The sequence below is a fragment of the Apodemus sylvaticus genome, chromosome 4, assembly GCF_947179515.1.
Source record: "Apodemus sylvaticus chromosome 4, mApoSyl1.1, whole genome shotgun sequence".
Taxonomy (NCBI): domain Eukaryota; kingdom Metazoa; phylum Chordata; class Mammalia; order Rodentia; family Muridae; genus Apodemus; species Apodemus sylvaticus.
Window position 1 is genome coordinate 14,126,404 of NC_067475.1, and position 22,065 is coordinate 14,148,468.

The 22,065-nt window shown below is 43.7% G+C and overlaps 1 protein-coding gene across 6 annotated transcripts in view; it reads left to right on the forward strand.

Annotated features, from left to right (window-relative positions):
* The first annotated feature begins 1,910 nt into the window (after window positions 1–1,910).
* The window catches only part of Samd13 (sterile alpha motif domain containing 13), a 47,383-nt gene continuing 27,228 nt past the window's right edge, over window positions 1,911–22,065 (forward strand). Inside the window, exons 1-3 of one of the 6 annotated variants that reach the window (XM_052178980.1) lie at window positions 1,911–1,971; window positions 3,294–3,502; window positions 7,399–7,484. In XM_052178980.1, the coding sequence (XP_052034940.1) occupies window positions 3,437–3,502; window positions 7,399–7,484 (152 nt within the window). In that variant the 5' untranslated portion in view covers window positions 1,911–1,971; window positions 3,294–3,436. The other 5 variants (XM_052178979.1, XM_052178982.1, XM_052178981.1 and 2 more) reach the window with 5 other exon arrangements.

Consider the following 22,065-nt stretch of genomic DNA (forward strand, 5'->3'; position numbering starts at 1 on the left):
TCTGTCTCCACCTCCACGGTCATCCACAGCCTTCCTCTGATTAGTGCTCTAGTCCCTAATCCAGCCATGCTGGTGACCGGGCTACTTCTTCCTTCAGAAATCCACAGGGCAGCACTTCAGCAGTGCTTAAAACCATGTGACAAACACTTTATATTAAAGTGTAAGCTGGGATGATTCGATGTGGGTTTTCACCTATATGAACTGTGGGGCTGAGTAACAATGGAGGAAACACAGGGCGCAAGACAATTCAGGAGTCCCAAGCAATGGAAGATGTTCAACATTCTCAGTGCCAGCAGCAAGGAAAAACTCATGCCATCATCTTCCAAAACAAGCCCCCCTCCCACTCACCCACACCCGGGCCTGTTATACATTCAATGGTCTCTTCTGTGTGGCTAGCTTCCCCTCTGTGGGGCTGGCTTCCCCTCTGTGTGACTGTGCTGCTGGCCGGTCCCCGCCCCCTCCCCTTCCCCCGTTGCTCCTTCCTTCCTTGACTTTGCCCCTGCAGCCCTTGGCTGCCACTTGATCAGTCCCTCCCTGCCTGCCACCCTCACAGGCCACCTCAGCTCCTCCTGCCCACTCCTCTTGTCTCTGCACAGGCTTTTCAACCTCCTCTCCCCCATGAACGCTCTTAAAGCTCTGTATCACTGTGTAATCTTCAAAGTAGCATTCCCAACTGTTACACGGCCATTCACACCCAGAAAAGCTCCTGTTTGGTTTCAAGCCAGACTGGCTATCTTCCTCCAAAATGTTGTATCCTGATGGCTGTGTCTGTGCCCGAGGCAACCCCAAGCATATCCTAAATCCAGAACATGCTAACCGCTTTGGAGTCCCTCCTCTTCCTCCCCCACACGAAGATGATTTGCCCTGCCCTGCCTATTCTCTCTGAAGACTCTCCTAGCCGCTTCCTGTCTGCCACTGCAGTTTAAGATGCTGCTGTAGCTTAGAACACAGTCTCAGCCTCCCAACGCGGCTTTCACGCCAATTCATTTCTTGATACTTCCACAAAAGGAATTTCTGTAGATAATAATAGTAAGTAACATTAGCTCGGTGCCCAGAATAGGCCACGCACTAAGTGTCTCCTGCCTATTTTAATCTGAACTGCCACTCAGAGCTATTGTTACACAACTGGTATTTCTTACACTTGAATGCTGAGGTCAAAGAGATCTGGAGAGGTTAAATAACTTTTTGTTCCTAGACCTAACTCAGGAGTGACAACACTGGAATTCTAGGTCTCGGTGGCTTCCAATCTCCCGGCTGTCACTGGCCTCCTTTGACCCTATGATATCACATTTCATCTTACAGTTGTCTGTTGAATTTCTTTCCTGCTTTCATTCCTTCCTGTTTTGCACTTCTAATACGTCGGGTGGTTACCTATGTATCTTACAATTCATTTATTTTAGTAATATAAAATAAATATGTATTTATCATTAAAAAAAGATTTTTTTTTCTTAAAATATACTTGGTTCCAACTCCTTCCAGATTCTCCCCACCTCCTCACACACCCAAATCCAGGCCCTTTCTTTTTCTCTTTCATCAGAAAACAAACAGGCATCTAAAAAATAATAATAAAACAAAATATGATTAAATAAAAACAAAGCAGAGTAAGACAAAACAAATATGGAAGCCAACAACAGCAAAAGAGTCAAAGAAACATACAGATGCAGAGACGCACACATTCACACGCTGAGAAAGCCCACGAGGACACAGGACTGGCAGCCATAATGTATCAGAAAGTGTGGCTTGTATATCCTTTGCAAGAGGTTATCTAGATAGCTTCTGAGCTGGGGTTGGAGGCTTGTGTGCCCTGGCACCCCATCTGGCTTAGATCTGGAGCAACCGTTTGCTGCTCTATTTACCAACTGTTACAGATGGGGAAGTGGTGTGTGGTGTGTGTTCCTTTGTGCAAGTGTCTTTGCACAGCTGTGTGAGTGAGTCTAGAGACCAAGAGCAAACTCAAGTGCTGCTCTAAAGGTACAGTCTCCGTTCGTTCGTTTGTTTGTTTGTTTGTTACCTAGTCTTTCTTTGGTCTGGAACTAGCTAAGAATCCCAAGCTAGCTGGCCGGCAAGCCTTAGGGGCCCTCTCCCTTCCCAGATCTGAAATCACCATACCTGGCTTTTGCTCCCTTGCTGCTAAGTGACATCTGCTGTCACTTTTGTGGCTCATTTTTTCATAAAATAAGCCTAATCCCTAGAACACTTTCTGAGATTTTTTTTACATTTAACAGGCAAGCATGTTTACTGCCCCAGCTATCTCTGCAGACCTCACTAGCTATTTCAAGAAAATGTTCCACAAAAGTTCCTCTTTTTTTGCTCTTTGTCTACAGCTGTTTCCAGGCCTCCCTCCCTCCCTCCCTCTCCTAACAACTAGGAGAAGGGTGGGAGGAGGAAGTGACAGTACAGGTGACTCCAAGCTCCTCAGGTGCAGACATGCAAAGCTGCATCTTGAGCTTTTCTTTGCTTAAATCCCAGTGTTGCTTTATGGATGGAAGAGAATGGAGCAAATAAATAAACAGCGCTTTGTAAAGAGTGCTATAGAGTGGTCTGTAAATGAAGAGTCCAATTACCCTATGATGGAGCGATGCAGTTTCTCCAACAAGAAAACAGGAGCTTCCATGCCACACACTGTGTTCCCAGTGAATAGGAAACTGAGCCCTACAAAATAGGAACTTGGCCTGGGAAATGTCTTGTAATTATTATTGCTAAAGTTCCACTTACAACTTCAGAGGGCTTATCCGCAGAAAATGCTGGTAACCCGAAAACCTCCGCTGTGCTAATTTTCCCGGGAGGAGCCCCTCCCTTCAGTTCCCTGGAAGTTTTGAGGCATTGGCAAAGTTTATCCTAGGAATCCCAGCAGATTCAGCCTCTGCCTCTCCACGCTCCCTCCGCCCCCGCTTCCGAGACCCCCCCCACCATGCCACGGTGGACTACAACTCCCGGCGTGCCCCGCGCCCCGCACTGCTCTTGGCACCGCGCGAAGCGGCCACCCCGGGCGGCTGGGCGGGAGGTAAGTGATGGGCTTAGAGGCAGTCCTGGGAACACGCCCGCCCTCCCTCCTCTCCAGGATAAAAGGAACCAGAGAACACCAGGATAAAAACAAAAACAAAACAAAAAGCCAAATTACCACAAACGCCCGCCCCGGGCTCCCCTTGAGTTCGGTGCCCCGCGGGCGTGCACTTTGTCGCCTGGAGTGGAGCGGGGCAGAGCTGGCAGGACAGGACAGGTCCTAGGAGCTAGGATTTGCAGCACACACCTAGTAGCTCCCTCCCAAGGCTGACCGCCCTGTTCTCCCTCAGAATCTCAGCAGAAACTTTTCCCTCTGTTCCCCGCGCCACCGCGAGGTGATTAGCCGATCGCTGGTGGGGAGGACGCCGGTCCTTTGCCCAGGAGACGCCCTTCGAGACCCTTGAAGCCCTGCCCTCGGGGACTTCGGTCCAGCATGGGATCAGGTGGAAGGTTCCTACAGAACAGCCTGGCTTTCCTGGGCCGTCGGTGCTTCCTGGAGGTGGGTGCGGATCAACATAGATGCCACTCAATGTGTCCACTCTCCGCTCTTCCTGATTGGCCTCCCCTCCCCCATCGAGGGCGCTTTCAAGTGGTCCCAAAAGTTCTCTTTTCTAGAATCCAGAGGCCAGGGTATCCACAGTCACCTCAGTACAGATGTACTGCCTTAGGAAGTCTTGTTTGGGTGCCCCTACACACACACAAACACACACACACACTTTCTATAATCACAAAGCACATCCATACAGCACACAACAGTCTCATGCCTCACCCAACACAAATACAATGTTAACATAGTTAATATACACGTCCCTTATATCAGAACAAATGGCTAATGTGCTTGTGGAGTGTACAAGGATGAGCGGCTGAACCCACACAGACATTCACAAATGTCCATTTATTTCCAAGGTTAGGAACTAGCTGGTAAGTGAAACCTGTTGGCATCATTTAGGACACCTGTAACACTCCCAGAAACACATTTATGTAACAGGCAAACTTTTGAACACAGCAGGCAGGAAGGGAGAGGGTGGCCTTTTCTATGTGAAGGGGAAGGTGCTTGGACAAACTTCAGAGTCCTTCCTCTGTGAGTGTGCTTGAGGAACTCAGGCATGCCTGCATCTCTTTGAGCCTTTCTCTTGGAGGATGTGATCAGAGCTTCTTTTGAGAACTGTTTTGTGCTGTGCTGTCCCCTGGCTCCCTTACCCACCAGACTTAGAGTGCAAACAAAGCCTTGCCTTTTATCTGTCATTGGGAAATGAGTCAGGAGATCCAGTGAAGTCCCAGAGTATGGATCTGCTAACGAGTCAGTGATCCACAGCCCTATTTTGGTCATTCGTGATAATGCACCCACATGCGGGCCTCTGCTCCAAACAGTACACAGAAATACTGAACACTTAGAATTCACCCCTAAAAGTGTACAGCTGCTTTTGCAATGAAGCAGTGGTAGCAAAGCCCAGAAAAGGCAGCCTTTGAAATAAATATTTCTCAGCTGTGGTCCTTCAGGAAGCTGAAATGTTCTAATGCCATTCCTAAAATCAGGTGTGTGGGTGATCTGGGCATTCAGGATCCAGATTTAGACTTGTTGACCCTTGATCTCTGAATGCACTTAAGGGTTAGTAGAGAAAAGGGAAGCCAATTTATCTTAGGTTCTGCCTAAAATGCACACATCATACTTGCTGGGAACTGAGAGTCCTCAGGGTCCTTGTATGGGTCTTGAATGTTGTTTTGAGTGGGTTTTATTAGTTTTGTCACTGTTTTGGCTTGGGTTTTTTTTTTTTTAGCGCCAGGATTGGGGAGGGGGGGGGTGGATGTCTTGAATTCAAGGCATCGGAATGTTGATATCTGTTTCCCAGATATCACATACAGAATGTTAAAGTTTATGAGACAGGAATATCACACACACACACACACACACACACACATACAAAGACACACAAATACTACCCCGCCACACACATACCTGCAAACCAAGTAGCAGTTTCCAGCCAATCCAGGAACTGTAAGATTGACCAGGTAACAATGGAAAACGCACCCCCAGTCTCTTCGGTCTACTCCCAGTTATTGGAACTTAAGATGGCCGGAGGTTGGCATGCCTTGATTATATGTGACCTAAGCAGGACCAAATGTTCATAGTTAGAAGTATTAACTGAATTTTTCTTGGGGGCTAGGGGGAGGGTTAAGCTTTTTATGCAACTGAAACAACCCTTAAATTTGAAGTTTTTCTTTTGTAGAGAAAGGTTTTGCCTGTTTCTGTTTGGTTCTAGTGTCTTCCTGGGGTGGAGCATGAATGTTTGCAGGAGCTCTGGTCTTCAATTTCATATTCTCTCTGAGAGATGCTGCCTTCTATGAGGAGTGAGGAATTTGCTAGCTGACCAGAGCCTTCCTTACCCTCACAAAGAGATTACTTAAAAGCCAGCTCTGGGAACTTTGTCCCAGCCTCTGTTAGGGAAAAAAAAAAAAAAAGACCAATGCAGGACTCAGCTTCAAGTGTTTTTTGTGTATAGTCTGTAAGCCGTGGATTTTCTCTTATTTTTCCCACAGGAAGAAAACCAAATAGTTGAAACATGGCATGGCTATACAGCAGAGCAGTAAAGACCAGTGTAGCAACAGGGAAGGGTAGGGGAAATAAGCAGCTATGGAAACAGCTTCTTGTTTGTACAAGACATGTGCAAGGAGGATTCTGCCTCTTTGGAAGCGGGGGTCATCCCCTCCCACTAATTGTGCTGCAGGGAGACCGCCCAAGTGAGCAGACACACTGTCGCTTTAAAAAGTCAGCCATGAACCAACCAGAAGGCAGTTGCGGCTTGTGTGTGAGTCCTAACGTCACGTTGGCTGCAAGCCAGCCTGGTTTTATTTCACTGTGTCAAATTGTACCTCCTGATTGAATTCCCTGGCCCGACTACTTTGTGAAAGAAAACATTGGGGTTTCTTTGGCTGTTCTTGATAACCCTATAAAATGATATGTTTTAGTTGCTTCTAGGTAGGTTGGCTTTTTACTTTTTCATGAGAGAAAAGGGAAATAGTAGTAAGGATAATGAGACAGTGTGGTGCGCTGTTGCAGAGTGTTGCTGTGAGTTGTTTTGTTTCTGAGATGCACAGAAAATGGTGACTGAGTAATAGTTTCCAACTAAAGTGCTATTCTTCTTGTGGCCGGAGCAGCACACTCTCTGTCTACTCTGTGACTGTGTGCATGGGTGCTCATGTTTATATTACATTAAATATCGGCTTTCTTTAGCGAAGATCTTAGAGACTTGGCAGCTGGAAGTTTGTGTGTGTGTGTGTGTGTGTGTGTGTGTGCACCCACAGCCATACACGAGCACTCTGATCTCACACTTGCAATGTTGTTTGCTAATCATCTACTTCTGGGAGAGTAACGGCATCTCCTGCATTTACTGAACGATGCACTTGCTGTGTAAGTAATCCCTGGAGAAGGACTGTCTAAAGCGATCTGAGAGGAACTATATTTAAATTATGGCTTCCGCTGAATTCAAGGAAACAGATTTCCAGACCAGACTTTTTGGTTTGACTTTCTTGTGTTTAAAGCAGTTTCCCCTCCCCCTTTTGCTAATTGTATATGAGTTTATTTTTTTATACATTCCTCATCTGATAAACAAAAACACAGTGATGTTACTGTATCTCAAATGTTTGTGTGGCTTTATATAAATCTGATGAGCTGCCTACTCCCCCCTGGCCCCCCCACAGATCCTAACATCCCAACACTCCATCATGGCCACCACCACCCTTTCTGTGATACGATAGATATCTGGGTTTTTGTTGTTATTTTAGTTGGCTGGTTGGTTGGTTTTAGTTGTTTGTTTGTTCATGTTGGTTGGTTTGTTTTTGTTTTTGTTTTTGTTTGTTTTTAGCTTTCTGCTTTACTTTGGCATGGCTACCTCCCAGATTGAGTTTTGCTCATAATATGTGACGTATATTGTCCGGAAGCAAAGGAGCAAAGGGGAATACTTTCTGACAGAGGCCTTTGTTAAGCCCCTTCTGCATCTCGTTGAAAGATAGAAGCAGGGGGAGGGGACCAAAAAAAATGAAAAAAAAAATCACAGAAGGGGCCAGAAATGGAGGCTTGTTTTTCTCTACTTCTGAGTATGGGTTGCAATGTCTTCAGGGAGCTAGGGTTAGGGTCAGGTCACAGTCCCTCATTTGGAAGGAGGTGTCAGTTTCATTTGCACATTCCTGCTGTCAAGGTAGTATAAAAGAAAGCACCCCAGTCTATCCTCTGGTCTCTGAGCTGCGATCCTGTCTCTCCAGTGGAGAGGACCAGAGACTTGAACAGCCAGGTGTGAGCTGTGTGAAGCTGTGAAGGACCTTTAGGTTTCCAGTTGGGAATACGTATCCTCTCACTTCCGAAGAATTAAAGCCAAGCTTTTCTCCCTTATTGATTAGTTCCGGAAGCAAAGGAGCTCTGCGAGCTGCCCCATGCTCTCTGTTGACATGGACAACAAGGGAAATGGCTGTGTCGGTGTCAAAAAGTAAGTGGAGCCAGCTTCTGAGTTCTGCTTCTGCCAACCATTCAGGGATGTGGTTTCTGTTTCCATTCTCCTTGGCTGCTGTGGTACAGAGTTTGGGGGTCTGGTCTTCTACATTGGCCACCAGCTCCCTGTCTCCTTCCGTCTTAACTCCAGCTGCCTATTCTGTAGTCCAGCTCTGTGACAACAGTGACATCAGGCATGTGTATGGAAGGACGATGGTTTCAGGCTGTGGATCAGAGAGTCTTGAGAAATTCAGCCCCACTTTCTCAGATGAGGCAAAAACTGTGAAGGCAGATTCCACAGTCCATAGGCTGCTAGATGGGGGCTGAAACACTTTTGAGTTTTTGTGTTTGTTTTAATAATGCCACATCTACTTTCAAAATTGAGAGTGATCGTAATGAGGAAAGACGTTCACAGTCGTTAGATGCTGAGACGAACAATGTCTCTGCCTGGCTTTTGAACCTTTGCTTGAAGGTGACGTAGTTCAACACATATGGAAGGGGTTTCTGAATATTTCCTCTCACTCTGACACTCCCAGTTACATTTGCTGTCTGAGGGTTATGTCTTGGATTCTTTTTAATAGGAAAATACAAGGAGACTGCGTATCTATTTTCCTATACAGTAGACTATAGGAAAATAGTAACTTGCAGGATATCTTTGCGTCCATCAAGAGGAACTGTACTGAAACTGTAACCCTCTTGGTTACAAGGAAGAAGAAAGGTCCAGGTGGTTGTCCTTTCTTTCCTTTGGTTTAGCATCTTGTCCCTAGAAGCCATGACTGGGGAGCAGGGAGCCATGTGCCGTGTGCTTCCGAGTAGAATGTGTGCAGTCCCAGCAACGACTGCATTGCTGCAGCGCGGCCGACTTTGCCATTTCTGCTGAGGCAGACTGGACTGGGCCGGACAGGACGTGTTCTTTACGGGTGGGACAAGTGAAAGATACGCTACAGAGCAAGCAGTGACAGGGACAGTCTCTACTGTCGTGTCCAGCCTGGTAGCCGTGAGCTCCGCACGTCTGCTAACTGCACAGGAATGCGATTAGTGTACCTGATGAGCTTAACTCTTCATTCTTTTCAATCTGAAGATGAACAGTTTTAGTCAAACCTAGTAAGAAAGGCCTGTGAACGGAGCTACTTGGGAGGCTGAGGCAGGCTGAAGGCCTGACATGGGTTCTAGAGTGAGTTCAAGGCTGGATTGAGCAGCTTATGTGTGGCCCTGTCTCAAAAACTTCAGAGGAAGGAGGAATTGGGAGGTAGCCCGGTGGTAGAGCAGTCGCCCAGGAAGTGCAGGGCCCTAGTTGGCATCCTCAGCAGTAACAAAAACATGGTGAAATATGATGCTTGTATATAACAAACCAGGTATATTTAAAAGTTAAATTTTGGTAAGTTTTAATGTTTTTATATCCATAAAACCACTGTTACCATTGAGATAATGAACCCCCACTCCTCTCCACTGTCTTCATAACCCTCAGTCTCTCACCTTCCTATCTTTTTCCTGGGTCCATGTCCCCAGGCAACCATGGTTATGGATGTGTCTTAAACTACTTTGACCTTTCCAGAATTTTGCATAATTGAGTAGACAGTATACATATATAACATGCATATAAAACACCTACTTTTATGGGCTGGTATCTCAACACAGTCTGTAATTTCATGCATACTACGATATTACTGGTTCATTGCTTTTCATTTGTGTGGGTTTTTTGTTTTGTCTTGCTTTTTGTTGTTTTGAGTCAAGGTCTTAGTTTGTAGCCTTTGCTTGCCTGGGACTTGTTCTTGCACACCAGGCTGGTTTCAAACCTACAAGATCTGCCTGCCCTGCCCTCCAGGCTAGGATTAAAGGCATGCACTACCATAGATAGGCAGCTTGGTTCACTGTACCACAGTGATATTTCGTTAGGACTCAGAACTAACTACTTATCCAGCTACGTGATGGCAGAGGGTGGAGTTGCTTCCGTTTTTTGTAGTATTATCCAAATAAAGTTGCTTCGATTGTTCATGTTCATGTCTCTATGTCAATGTGTGCTTTATTTCATTTTGGAAGTTCTTAGGAGGGAATTAAAGTGCTTGGCTATATCATAGGTGTATGTTAAATTTTTTGAAAAGGTTTTCCCATCTACATTACTGTCAATAGTGTGTATTCAGCTGTCCTATTTATTTCCTCATGAAAGTCTTTCTCCTATTAGCAATAGTTGTCGAAGCTTTAGTGCTCATTTCCCTGATGCCTCCTGATTTTAACTGCCTTCGCTGATGCTGATAGATCTTCCTTCGTGCCCTGTCATTTAAAATTTTCACCTCAGTTTTTATCGGATTTTATTCATATTTGTTGTGTAGAATTTTCACGCACTGTCGATATGTATTTTATTGGGTTAGGGTTTTTTTTTTTTTTCATATTTGTGCTATAGAATTTCTGTGTATTCTGAATACACATTTCATGGCCTGTTTTGTCGTTCTCTCTTCAGCATCTTCAGTTTTTAATTTTGCTGTCACCCCATTTATTTTTTTCTCTTGCGGAGAGTGCTTTGGGTGCCATGTTTAGGAATTCATGGACCAAAGTCTTGATAACTTTCTTCTAAAAGCTTGGTAACTTTAGGTTTAGGGATGCAGAACTGCGATGTTTAAGTACGTTGGGTTTTTTTTTTTTTTTTTAAGATTTATTTTACTTTTATGTATGTGTTTTGTATCTCTGTGCGGGGAATGTGAACATGAGTGGAGAGGCCAGAAGAAGATGTAGGATGTTCTAGAGCTGGAGTTGCAGGCTGTGGAAAGATGGCCCGTGTGGGCGCTGGACCCAAACCCAGGTCCTCCGTGAGAGTAATAAGCACCCTTAGCCACTAGCCATCTCTACAGCCCCTCAGAATGGTTTTTTTTATGTTTTATGTGGCGTGTGGTATTAAAGTAGTTTTTTGATGTTTGTGATGGTGTGTTTGTTTATTTTGCCCTGTGAATAGCCAATTTTTTGCACCATTTATTCAAGTGCTTCTGCAACTTTTTTTTTTGACAAATTAATTCTGTGTGTGAGTCTATTAATAGATTATTCTCTTCCATTGATTTTGCATATATGTGTAGCAATGTAACACTGTATTGATGATCAGAGCTTTAGTAACTATGGATTCAAGTGAGGTAGTGTTACCTAACTTGGCTCTTAGTTGCCATGGTAGTTTTGTTTTGTTTTTTTATATATTTCCTTACAGTTTTAGAATCGGCTATTTCCACTACCACCACCACCACCCCAAAAAGAAAATCTGGTGGCATTTACATTGGCACAGCCTGCTGGTGTTTTAATTGTTATTTGCACAAGTTGTTTTGGGAAGAACTGGCACAGTGTCTGGTAATTTTTGATTGCAGGGTGGGCAGCGTGGATTTTGCTCTGTTGGGTGCTGGATTTTTCTGAAAGTCCTGTAATTGCATGATATAGGTTTTTGGGGTCTGTTTTCTTAGAAGCGGTTTCAAGTATCTCCTTAAGTTTTATTATCCCTAGGCCAGAGCTGCATTTGCTCTAGGGCTGCCTGGCCTTTCACTGAGACAAGACCCTCCTTTGCACTGCTCCGGTGCTCCTGAGTTATGAGATTTTCTTCTCTGTCAGGTGAGAAAAGGTATTACCTTTGTCCATGCAGGAACTCCAGTGATTTTCCCCCCTCTCTTTAGTACTTCTGGGTAATTTTTTGGCCTCAGCCAGGTAAGTTCTACAGAGATACTCATGAGAGTTCTGCTGAGCACTTCAGGGAAGCCCAGGGCAGCCCTCCTTGTATCTTTCTTTCCTCCTGTCTGTCTAGAGAGCACACTGAAAATTTTTTCCAGGCCCCAAATCAATGGTCTTACATTTCTTCTTCCCCTTCTTGCAGGGTCATGCATGGCTTTAAGTTGCTATGACCAATGTTTTGAGTGCCATATTATTTTATATAGTCTGTCTCCCTGTCCAGTTCTCTTCTAAGGGTAGAAGAGTAAACATGGCCTCCATGACGCCATCTTGACTGGAAGTAGGCATCCCATTTAATCCACATGGCCACAGGTGGCTCTCTGAAACAAGGGAGAGGGAACAGTTGGCATCTAATGTAGTCTCTCTAAAATTATGAAACATGAAGTATTAAGGAAGTGGCTGTGCATTGAAGATATTTGGCAGCATCCACAGCCTCTGCTGTTGGGTCTCCATGATCTCTAATCTCTGTCATGGCAATCAAGCATGCCTCCCAATGCTACCAAAAATCTCCCAAGGCACAAAACCATCCCTCATTGGGAACTGCCAGCCATCCTGAGCACAGCTGTGCCTGAGGAGCACATGACACTAACTTCTGCACATCATGACTCATTGACATTCTTGTACCGGTCCTTTCTGACTGCGACTGTAATAAAAGGACCATACATTTTAAAAAATATTTCAGTCTAGAGTATTCCTTTGCCTTCTCTTTTGTGCTTCTTGCTTTATATATTATAGAAGAGAGAAAGAGACATAATAAATCAAATGTAAAATATTAACAAACTGGGGAATCTGAGCAAAAGGTATGTGAGATATTTGTACTGTTCTTTAGTTTTCTCTAAATCCAAAATTACTTTTTAAAATACATTTTGTGCCAATGAAGAAAATAAGAAGAGGTAATATATCTCCCTTTAGGTAGATAGCAACCCTCTCAACCCCATTAGGAAGCCAGAGATCAGCAAGCCTGGCATCGAAGGTTTGTGCTTGAGACTTTGAATCAAGTCATATCTTCAGAACACTGGCATTCATCTTGATCTTGCTTCTCAAGTATCAGAAGAGCAACATTCACTTTATTTATCCATGCGTTGATTCTCTTGACAATAAAGAAGAGACTGAGGGTTGTAAGGATCGAAAGAAAATATGTGTGTAATGAATTATATAGTGACTTGCAGTGACAGTGATTATGTTCCAAGTCAGCATCACAGAACCTACTGTGAGTCATGCCTACCTACTATGAGTCATGCCTTGTGCTGTCTTCACAAATAGGATTTCATTTGATTAATGCACTCTTTGATATTTAAATATATTACAGTATTTAAAATGAATAACCAGAGGCCAGGAAGTCACCATGTAAAATAGATTTTCATTTGAAAAATCACATGGGAAAATGGCAAATCTGAGATCTGAACTTAGCTGCTTGGAATCCAAGATGGCTCGTATTGGTCCCAGACGGATTCTGAGCCACCGACCCTTTCCTCAGCCCCATAAGCTGGAGTGAGTGTGGTTGTAGGCATTTTGGAGTAGACTTGTCTCAAAGTTGAACCGGGTTTTATGTTGTGGCTACAAGAGAATCAAAGGAAAGATGGAATTTTTAACTTTAGGTCTTTGCTTTTTCAAGCTTATTGCCCTAATAGGGAAAGGATATATCCTGAAACACAAACTTGACCGTATAAGACATTTTTGTCATGCACATTCACTACTTGGTATGTGTGGGACTGTTTCACATGAAGACATTTGGGTATGATAATTGTACAATTATCCTTGATAATTGTAAACACTACAGGGGAGTACTCTTCCTGCTTGCTTCTTTCATTCAGTCACACTAGAGTCCCCAAGACATGAGCCACAAACCTGGGGTTTCTAATACAGATCCTTGTTAAAAAATTTTTTGGTTCTTTTTCATCTGCATCAGTAAGATGTTGGCAAGCAATGACCAAAGCTTCCATTCCACTGAACAATTTCTGAAGGGCAAGAGATTCCACAGGAGGTGATATTTAAATGTCCAGTTAGCATGTGAGGAGACACTCAGTGTCTTAGTTAGGGTCTTAGTTCACTGCTGTGAACAGGCACCATGACCAAGGCAACTCTTATAAAGGACAACATTTAATTGGGGCTGGCTTACAGGTTCAGAGGTTCAGTCCATTATCATCAAGATGAGGGCATGGCAGCTTCCAGGCAGGCATGGTGCAGGAGGAGCTGAGAGTTCTACATCTTCATCTGAAGGCTGCTAGTGGAAGACTAGCTTCCAGGCAACTAGGATGAGGGTCTTAAAGCCCACACCCACAACTCCAATGAGGCCACATGTTCTAAAAGTGCCACTCCCTAGGCCAAGCATATACACACCATCACACTCAGTACTGAAAGTGACAAAGAAAATGCAAATCAAGTCACGGTCACAAACTCTTTCACTTGGTAAATGTTTAATATGAAAATACCAGTCATTTTAAAGGGATATATGTCCCTTATATGAATTATATATGATATATATATTCCTTATATAAATATATATATGAATATATATATATATTCATATTCTGTGGCAATAAGTCTTGTAGCCACTTAGGTAATTTAAATGTTTGTAGAGGTCATTTGTGAAACAATAAAACAAATTTCAGTAGTGTCTGTATTTAACTATCAAAAAATGTTACCAATATGTTATCAACATAACATTACTGGGGTATTTCACATTTTTGCCATGTTTTATTAATCTGCTGTGTTGTTTCCATTTCTGTGTATCTCCAGTTGAACACAGATTTTCTTCTTAGATCTGCATTTGTATTTTGTATAAATCACAATTGGAAAAGGCATGAGCACACACACAGCCAACTCCAAAAATACTGCCTTGCTAGTGTGCTTTCCATGAAGCCGTGGGTTCCAGGGTTTATCAAGTGTCTGTCCCATTATAGACCCATTAAAATTTTATTAATTAATAATTGGAGTGAAACATTTACTGGCATTTTTCAGAAGGGGACATTTAAACTGCTACTTAAAAACAAGAGAGTAGTACCTTAGTGTCTAGAAGTAAAACAGAGAGGAAGATTTAAGTGGTATAAGCAAAATTATGAGCAAGCTAGATTTGAGGCTGTTGTCCATTTGATTCAGTTCTGACCAAAGCTGTACTGAAATCAACTCTCAGAATGCTTAGCTGCAGACCTCAGAGCACACAGAAAGCTATTTGCTTCCCAGAAATCTCATCCCTTGGGTTTGCTGCAGCTAAATGCATTCAACCCCGATTTATCTGAATATTTTTAAATGAAAAAAAAAAAAAAAAGTCCTGTCAAGAACCTTTGAACTGTTCCTTCCCTTTCCTGGGCCAGCCTTTAGCCAGAATCTCTGCTTGTTGCTATGATGGGAGAGGGGGGCAGGGAAGGGAGAGAAAGTGAAATACCATTTAGTTGCTGAGTTCTTAGAGTTTTTTTTTTCCACAAAGAGTTCAACCAAAGCCTATTTTAAAACATGGACAAGGGGTAGCGTAATTTGATTTAAAAATAAGTCATAAAAATAAAGGCAGTACAAAGTTAGTACATTTCTGAGTGTAAAAATAAGTAACGTTTAGAAAGAGTCTTATGGAGGGAGCAGTATGACAGATGTATTGCCACCATCATTAGCCGGGATCTGAAAGTCCTTTCTCTCTTAAACTGAAGGAGAGATGTAATGGTTTAAAAAAAAAGAGTTGTGAAATTTATACAGATTATATTTATCCAAAGTGTCCTTGTCCATTCTCTTATTTGTGTGTCAAATACCTGAGAAACATAAACTTAAAAGGAAGAAGAGTTTATTTGGCCTCACGTATCTCAGAGGTTTTAGTCATAGTCAAAGGTCTCCATGAAGTTAGACACAACATCATGGGGTTGCGGGCAATGGTTCTCAACAGCGGTCAACTCATGGTGGCCGAGTGGAGATAGAACTCAGGTTGAGATTTAACTTTCTGTGACACCTCCCTCTGTGACCTACTTCCTCCCACTGTGCCCTATCCCTTAACAAATCACCTGCCAATCTCGTCATCAAATTATGGGTCCATCAGTGGATTAGCTCGGTGCTGTGCTCCATGTCAATCCTGAGCACGCAACCTCTGCTTCCCATAACCCAAGATGCACCTAGTCAAATGCCAAGAAGACCCTTTAATGCACAGTTACCCAGGGGTCATTGAGAGAGAGAGAGAGAGAGAGAGAGAGAGAGAGAGAGAGAGAGAGAGAGAGAGAGAGAGAGAATATTTGCAGAGTAGAGATGAATAAAGCCAAAGATCAAAACCCAACAGGACAAGTATGAGGTCTGCAGCTTATTCAGGGTAGAAGGAGGTAGGATCCAAAGAGTTGGGGGGAGTGCAGCCCCACCCTGTGGTCTTGCTAGTTCAGGCCATATGGCCCCTTCACTCACTTGTTCCACTCCCTGCCTGCAGATCTTCCCAGCAGACATTCATGTTCACTGGAGATATTCGGAAACCTCCTGGGGTCTCCCTTGCATCTTCAGATGCACTATTATAGTTTCATGCATTGCCCCCAGGGAGTCCAGTGCAGCTGCACACTTCCTGTTCTCCAGAAGGCTCTGGTATCCTAGAATATTACATTCCATAAGCCTGCCAAACCAGAGTTGGCCTCAAGCTCAAGAAGCAGCCAGGTCTCTTGGGCTGTGACTTTTGAATGACTGGATCTTGGGAAACTGTTCATTGCATAGACTGTACACATAGGATATCCTAGAGATATCTCTTCTCCAGGGAAAGTCTGTTGGATGCATTTACATTTCTGCACCCTACAATGAATGTGACCATAAAATGGGTTAGAGTCTTGCTTTTCCATGAATCATCCTCAAGGCTTTGGTCTTATGCCCAGGACAAAGTACTTGGCTTCTTTTTCGTGGCCAGTCTCTAACAAACTACAATTCTTTGGTCTCAACATTGAACATACCCTTTCTGGGCTGACTACGAGTATTTCCTATCAATCCACTTTGCTTCTGCTCCCAATCTGCACTGAGGCTCTTCTAGTAAATCATAGCCTCACAACAGTCTTGAGTGTTGATGCTAAGCAGCTATAAGATACCCTCTCATGGATTAACTACTGCACTCTCTTTAATCTCAGCCTCCCAGAGTCTCAAGGCACAGACAAGATGCAGACAAACTCACTGCCAGAATAAAACCTGCAGACCGCTAATCCTATTCCGTTATAGTTCTCACCCCATGACCTTATGGCCAGACATTCACTGTCTGAAGTTTTCTCAGCTCTCTGGTTTTCTGGTTTTCTCCAGAAAACTCTGCTTAGAGCATTCTAGAGCCCACCTCTAGAGAGCTCTTAGCTCCACATGCTTTCTAGTTCTTCCCACAAACTAATTCCTAGTTTTTCTAATCCAAATGGGAAGGTAAAATTGTAGCAACAACCCAGACTCCTGGTACCAGTTTTCTTTATCAAATACTAGACATGAGGACATCACATTCCCCTGACTTTGCATCGTTCATTCAGTTGTTGCAGGATAGATGTGTAACACAATAAGGGGATATCAAAATGAACAGTAGCGCATTGGCATTCACTAGAGGAGCTCTCTCTCTCTCTGTGTGTGTGTATGTGTGTACATGTATGCATGTGTATTCATATGTGTATGTGTTTGTGTGTGTGTTTTCTCCAGGATCAGCCTCACCAACATTCCCAGAGGTGTTCAAATTGACAGTGACACTCATTTGGCCATCATAATCTTTCTTCTCTGACCAGCCCCCAGAGTCCATACATCATAATCACCATAAAATATATCTGAGCTAGATCCTGAGAAAGTTTCTGCTATTTTTGCCAGCCTCATAGAAAGAGAAATAGAGACTTGTTATGCTAGCACCTAGAAGTATGATGTATTGTCCACTTTGTGTGTGGGCAGCATGTTGGTCTCATAAAATCATGATTGTGCAGATATGAAAATGCTCACAAGAACATCTTAGTAAAGTTGCATATATATGCCATGTTTTTATTTATTGACTATCACAATGATTGCATCTTTATCTCTTCTTAAAATTGAGTTATATCATTAAAGGAGAAGGATTCTCTAGTGTGCATTATTCAGTCATGATGTAATTTGCACAAGCACATGGTTTCTAGCCCATGAGCTACAAGGGTAAGTAGGCACACTGACTTAAGAAAGTAAGAAAACTGAAGAGAACTCTGCCCCTTATGTTCTTGATATTTTGAATGAAGCATAATATTCATACATTTTTTTCAGATATCATGCATATAAATTACTCACAAATGTAACAAGTTTATATACATTTTCAAAGAAATCTCCGCTCTGATAGTAAATAGGAAGTGTCAAACAGACCACGGCGTACTTCTGTCTCGTTTCGTCAATGCAAAACTCCAGCCACAATGGAGCCAAGCTCTCAGAAGTGTCTTGAACCATGCAATTTACATTCCTGCTGAAACCTCATGTGTACCTGTGATAACATGTGAAGACAACAGTCCATTTATAGTGGAGAAAACTGAGTATTTCAGTTTGGCAACAAAAAAAGTCTTTGAAGCAGACACAGTACTTCCCCAGCAAACAAATGACCGTGTAAACCCATCCTCCAAACTTACCCAACTTCAGATAGTATTTGGTCTTAAATCCTGCTTCTCCACATGTCCTTAAGGTGACCTTGAATGATATAGTGCTGTCCTCAAAACTGTTGCTGAAGTCCCTGGTGGGGTCAGGAAGTCAGGAAACTCATCCCTCTTTGAAGGCCTAGCTTAGAAGCTGAGCGTTTGGAGTAACAGATATCTGTTTAAATGACGGGTCTTTGGCAGTTCAAGTGGGACAACTAACCCGCCTTCTGTTACATACATCCTAATTAGTCCTTCATAGCCCCTCAGTTCTAGCATTACTTGGCTGTTTCTGATTTCCCTCACGTGATTGGCACCTCTCCAGGGGCAAGAATTGTGCATTCTCTGTTCTTTATCCTGCACCAGTGCAATACTAAGAAAAGCACGGCTGCCAATCAGTAGTTGTCTAATGGTGAATTCAGGGGAAGAGCACCGGTTTACAGCAAAAAGTCTCTGAAGTCTAGTCCTGGAGTGATCTAGCCTATAGTACTACTTGGGTGAGTGAGTTCCCCGTTCTGAGCTTCGATTTCCTAAAGGTGGGTTTGAAAAAGTGGGTTTCCAGTTCAGACGGAGGTGGAAGACTGACGCTTTGTGACCCATGAGAAGCATGTCGTACTCTATAGTTCATCTCATATAACTCATCTTTGTGTGCCCACACAACCCTGCAATAAATGCTGGTAAACAGCAACCATGAAGGTAGACAGGTCTTTCCTCTCAGGATATGAGTAGTCTCACATTGTTAAATTTTTCTAAATTACCTCAGTCTTCTCAGCTATCTAACTTAAACCAGACAGACCATGAATGTATACGGATTAATTACTAACCCCATTCACCCTGGGTGGATTCCCTCACCCTGCCCGTGAGAAAGTGGCAGTTCCTCATCGCCCCAGTACTCACCCACACCACCAGCACTTTTGCCAACCTTTTTTTCTACAGCATTTCGAATTGTCAAAGGCATCTCAGAATCATGGATATGATGGTGTTACAGAAATCTGAAAGGAATCCAGAGAGCCTCCATCTTGAAATCATACCGCAACGCACAGTTATCACAGTCAAATACCATGTTTTATGAAGACAGATGGCTAACTGAAGTCAACCACAGGGAATGTGAATTCAAGTATTTCCCAGGCACTTCAAAGTCTGCTCTGTGGGACTCTGTTTGCTGCTAGAAGTGAGACTATTAGAAAGCCTAAGAGGTTTGTTAGAATAGCAAACTCCTGCAGCAGCATTCTTCACATCCATGGTGACCGACGGAGGGAAGGAGAGTGGAGCCTTGAAGACGTTCCTCAGGGTCAGCTCATACTTGTTTATTTTACTAAGATAATGAAAAATCTCAGTACATGGATCTCCCTACCCCCCAAAATCACATTGGTATAAAAATGTATAATTAGTGCTTGATTATTGTTGTTGTTGTTGTTATCATCATCATTATTATTATTAAAATGAGTGCCTCCCCGCAGTAATATCATTAGTAATTTAAGTAGTAGAAAGTCTTGTATTCAAAACTACAAGGTTATTATGGTCTGTTTTAGTTAGGGTTTCTACTGCTATGACCAAACACCATGACCACAAAGCAAGTTGGGGAGAAAGGGTTTATTTGGCTTACACTTCCACATTGCTGTCCATTATTGAAGAAAGTCAGGACAGGAACTCAAACAGGGCTGGAACCTGGAGGCAGGAGCTGACGCATGGGCCATGGAGGAGTGCTGCTTCCTGGCTTGCCTCTTATGGCTTGCTTAGTTTGCTTTCTATAGAACCCAGGACTATCAGCCCAGGGATGGCACCATGCCCCATAGGCTAGGCCCTCCTTGTCAATCAGTGTTGCGGGAAGTATTAAAAACTGAGTCCATGCAATTGCTGGCAAGGCTCTAACAGGCTGGCCAGCCAGGCACTGGCAGGCAATGGCTGGCCTGGTTTCATCTTGTGGAGTCTCTGACTCAGAGCTCCGAAATCTCTCTACCTAACTCGCTAAGTTCCCTCTGCTGGGTTGCTACCATGCCAGCCCCATGCTTCAAAATTCCCACAGCCTTTTAGGGTGCATTTCTTGCAAACACACACTTTGCTGCCATACCTTTCTCTCTTGAACCCAGTTGAGCTGCCATATGAAGGAAAACACACAAACTTATTTCAGAAACAACAGTAACTCAATTGCTTTGCGCATCAACTAGAATCCTAATCTTGTAAGCCATATTAAATCTAAATTCTCTGGAGGCAAATCCTGGCAAATCCACCATTGAAACCCAGTGACACTAGTAGCTACATCTTGACCTATTGATATCCTTGTCCAAAAACCCCTATCTCTCTCCTGCCTCCACTCTTCCTCTGTCCAACCCAGAAGTCCTGTCTACTTGCCCAGTGATTGGCTCCTTTATTAATTAGGGGAAGGTTCAAAAGTACTCACCTGAGTACTTGACTCAATCCTCATTCCAGGCAGCCACTCCTGGGAAAGTGAAATTAATTTCAAAATTGCACCAGAGCTATCCACAACAAATCAGTGATTGAGAAAGTGTCTTACACCTGGGAAATGGTGGGGCACGCCTGTAATCCCAGCACTTGGGAGGCAGAGGCAGGCAGATTTCTGAATTTGAGGCCAGCCTGGTCTATAGAGTGAGTTCCAGGACAGCCAGGGCTATACAGAGAAACACTGTCTCAGAAAACAAAAACAAAAAGACAGACAGAGAGAGAGGGAGAGAGAGAGGGAGAGAGAGAGAGGAGAGAGAGAGAGAGAGAGAGAGAGAGAGAGAGAGAGAGAGAGAGAGTGTCTTACAGCCAGATCTCATGGAGGCTTTTCCTGGATGAGGCTCCTACCTCTCTACTGACTCTAGCTGGTGTCACTGTTGATACAACAACTTTTGATGTTGTTGTTTTGTTTGTCAACTTGACACAAGCTGGTGTTATCTGAGACAAGAGAACAACAATTGACCTTAGCCAGTGTTCCTACTGTAAGTCCATGGGCGTTTTCTTGACTAATGATTGATGTGGGGTGGGAGGCATTACATGTACTACCACTATGCAGGGGATCTCAGGGTCTAAAGAACAAGACAAAACATAAACAAGCACCAAGGATCACGCCAGCAATCAGCACCAGGTCTCTGGGTCCTCCCCTGACCTCCTTTTAGAAGTATAAACCAAATGAACCCTTTCTTCCCTGTGTTGCTTTTTGGTCATGGTGGTTTTTCACAGGAATAGAAACTTGAGGCCTAGGCAGACACTACCCATGATTCAGGCTAAACGTAGAAAGGAAACTCATCTAACTAGCAAGCATTGGCTCTAAATGTTTGTAAGTTAAGTACCACTGAGAAATAAGCAATGACGTGTCCACTGGGGAGCCATGCACTCTCTTTTCTCTACGAATGGAATTTGGTTGGCTTGATTGGTTGGTTGGAGTTTTGTAGTACTGATTATTGTCACTGAGTGTTTAGGTTCTTGCTACGAGTGAAACATTATGTCTAGATTATGGCCATTCAGATGTGTCATGACCTACTGGGATCCCTGAAAAAACTAGATATTTTGTCCTAATAGTAGCAAAGATCTTTTTGACTTGCACTGAATACTGACCAGCCTAATTCTAAAATAACAGTCTTCTCATCACACTGGGTAAGGGGGTAGGTGGGTGGGGGTGTCCTATTGCCATCAAGCCTCTGCCTCCCAGATGTCCTCCCACTCCCCCTACCTCTACTTTGAGTTCAGACCAATTAAACCCTGACATGACAAAAACCTAGGGGTGTGGTGCCAGTGAAGGCACCACCATCTATTCAGTTTTGTGGCATGTCTATCCCTGTGTTCTCTGTCTCATCCACCACCGGGTCTTGCTGATTTTATCATTGAGTATTTTAAGTTATACAACTCAGTTTCCTTAGCCACTACTCCTATCTGAGATCCTGACCTGCAGAGGTGACTGCAGTACATTTCTCATCCACACCCTGTCTCCTCTTCTCAAGATCACCCATTTCCCATAACGCCAGTCACCAAATTCCCGCTTCTCTTAGGAGAAGTCTGGAATCCTCAGTGTGGCCTCCAAGACTGTCATGGCTCCTTGGCTGGCTGTATCCCTACCACAGATCTTAGAATAATCTTCACCTGATGTCTATTATAGTTAACCCCTGATGCTTCCAGTGAAGCCTTCTAGATCTGGCCTGTCACAGCGCAGCTTCATGTCCTTCCTAGCTGCCTGAGTAACTTGCAGCTGTACATGTACAGTATGTTGGTGATCAGTGTCCTCTCAGAACCCTGGAAGGAACATAGATAGGGGTTGCTCTGTCTTTTGCTCCCAGATGCATTCCTAGTTGGAAAGGTGGAGGTCTTTGTCCAGGACTTCCGTTAAACTTGTGGGAA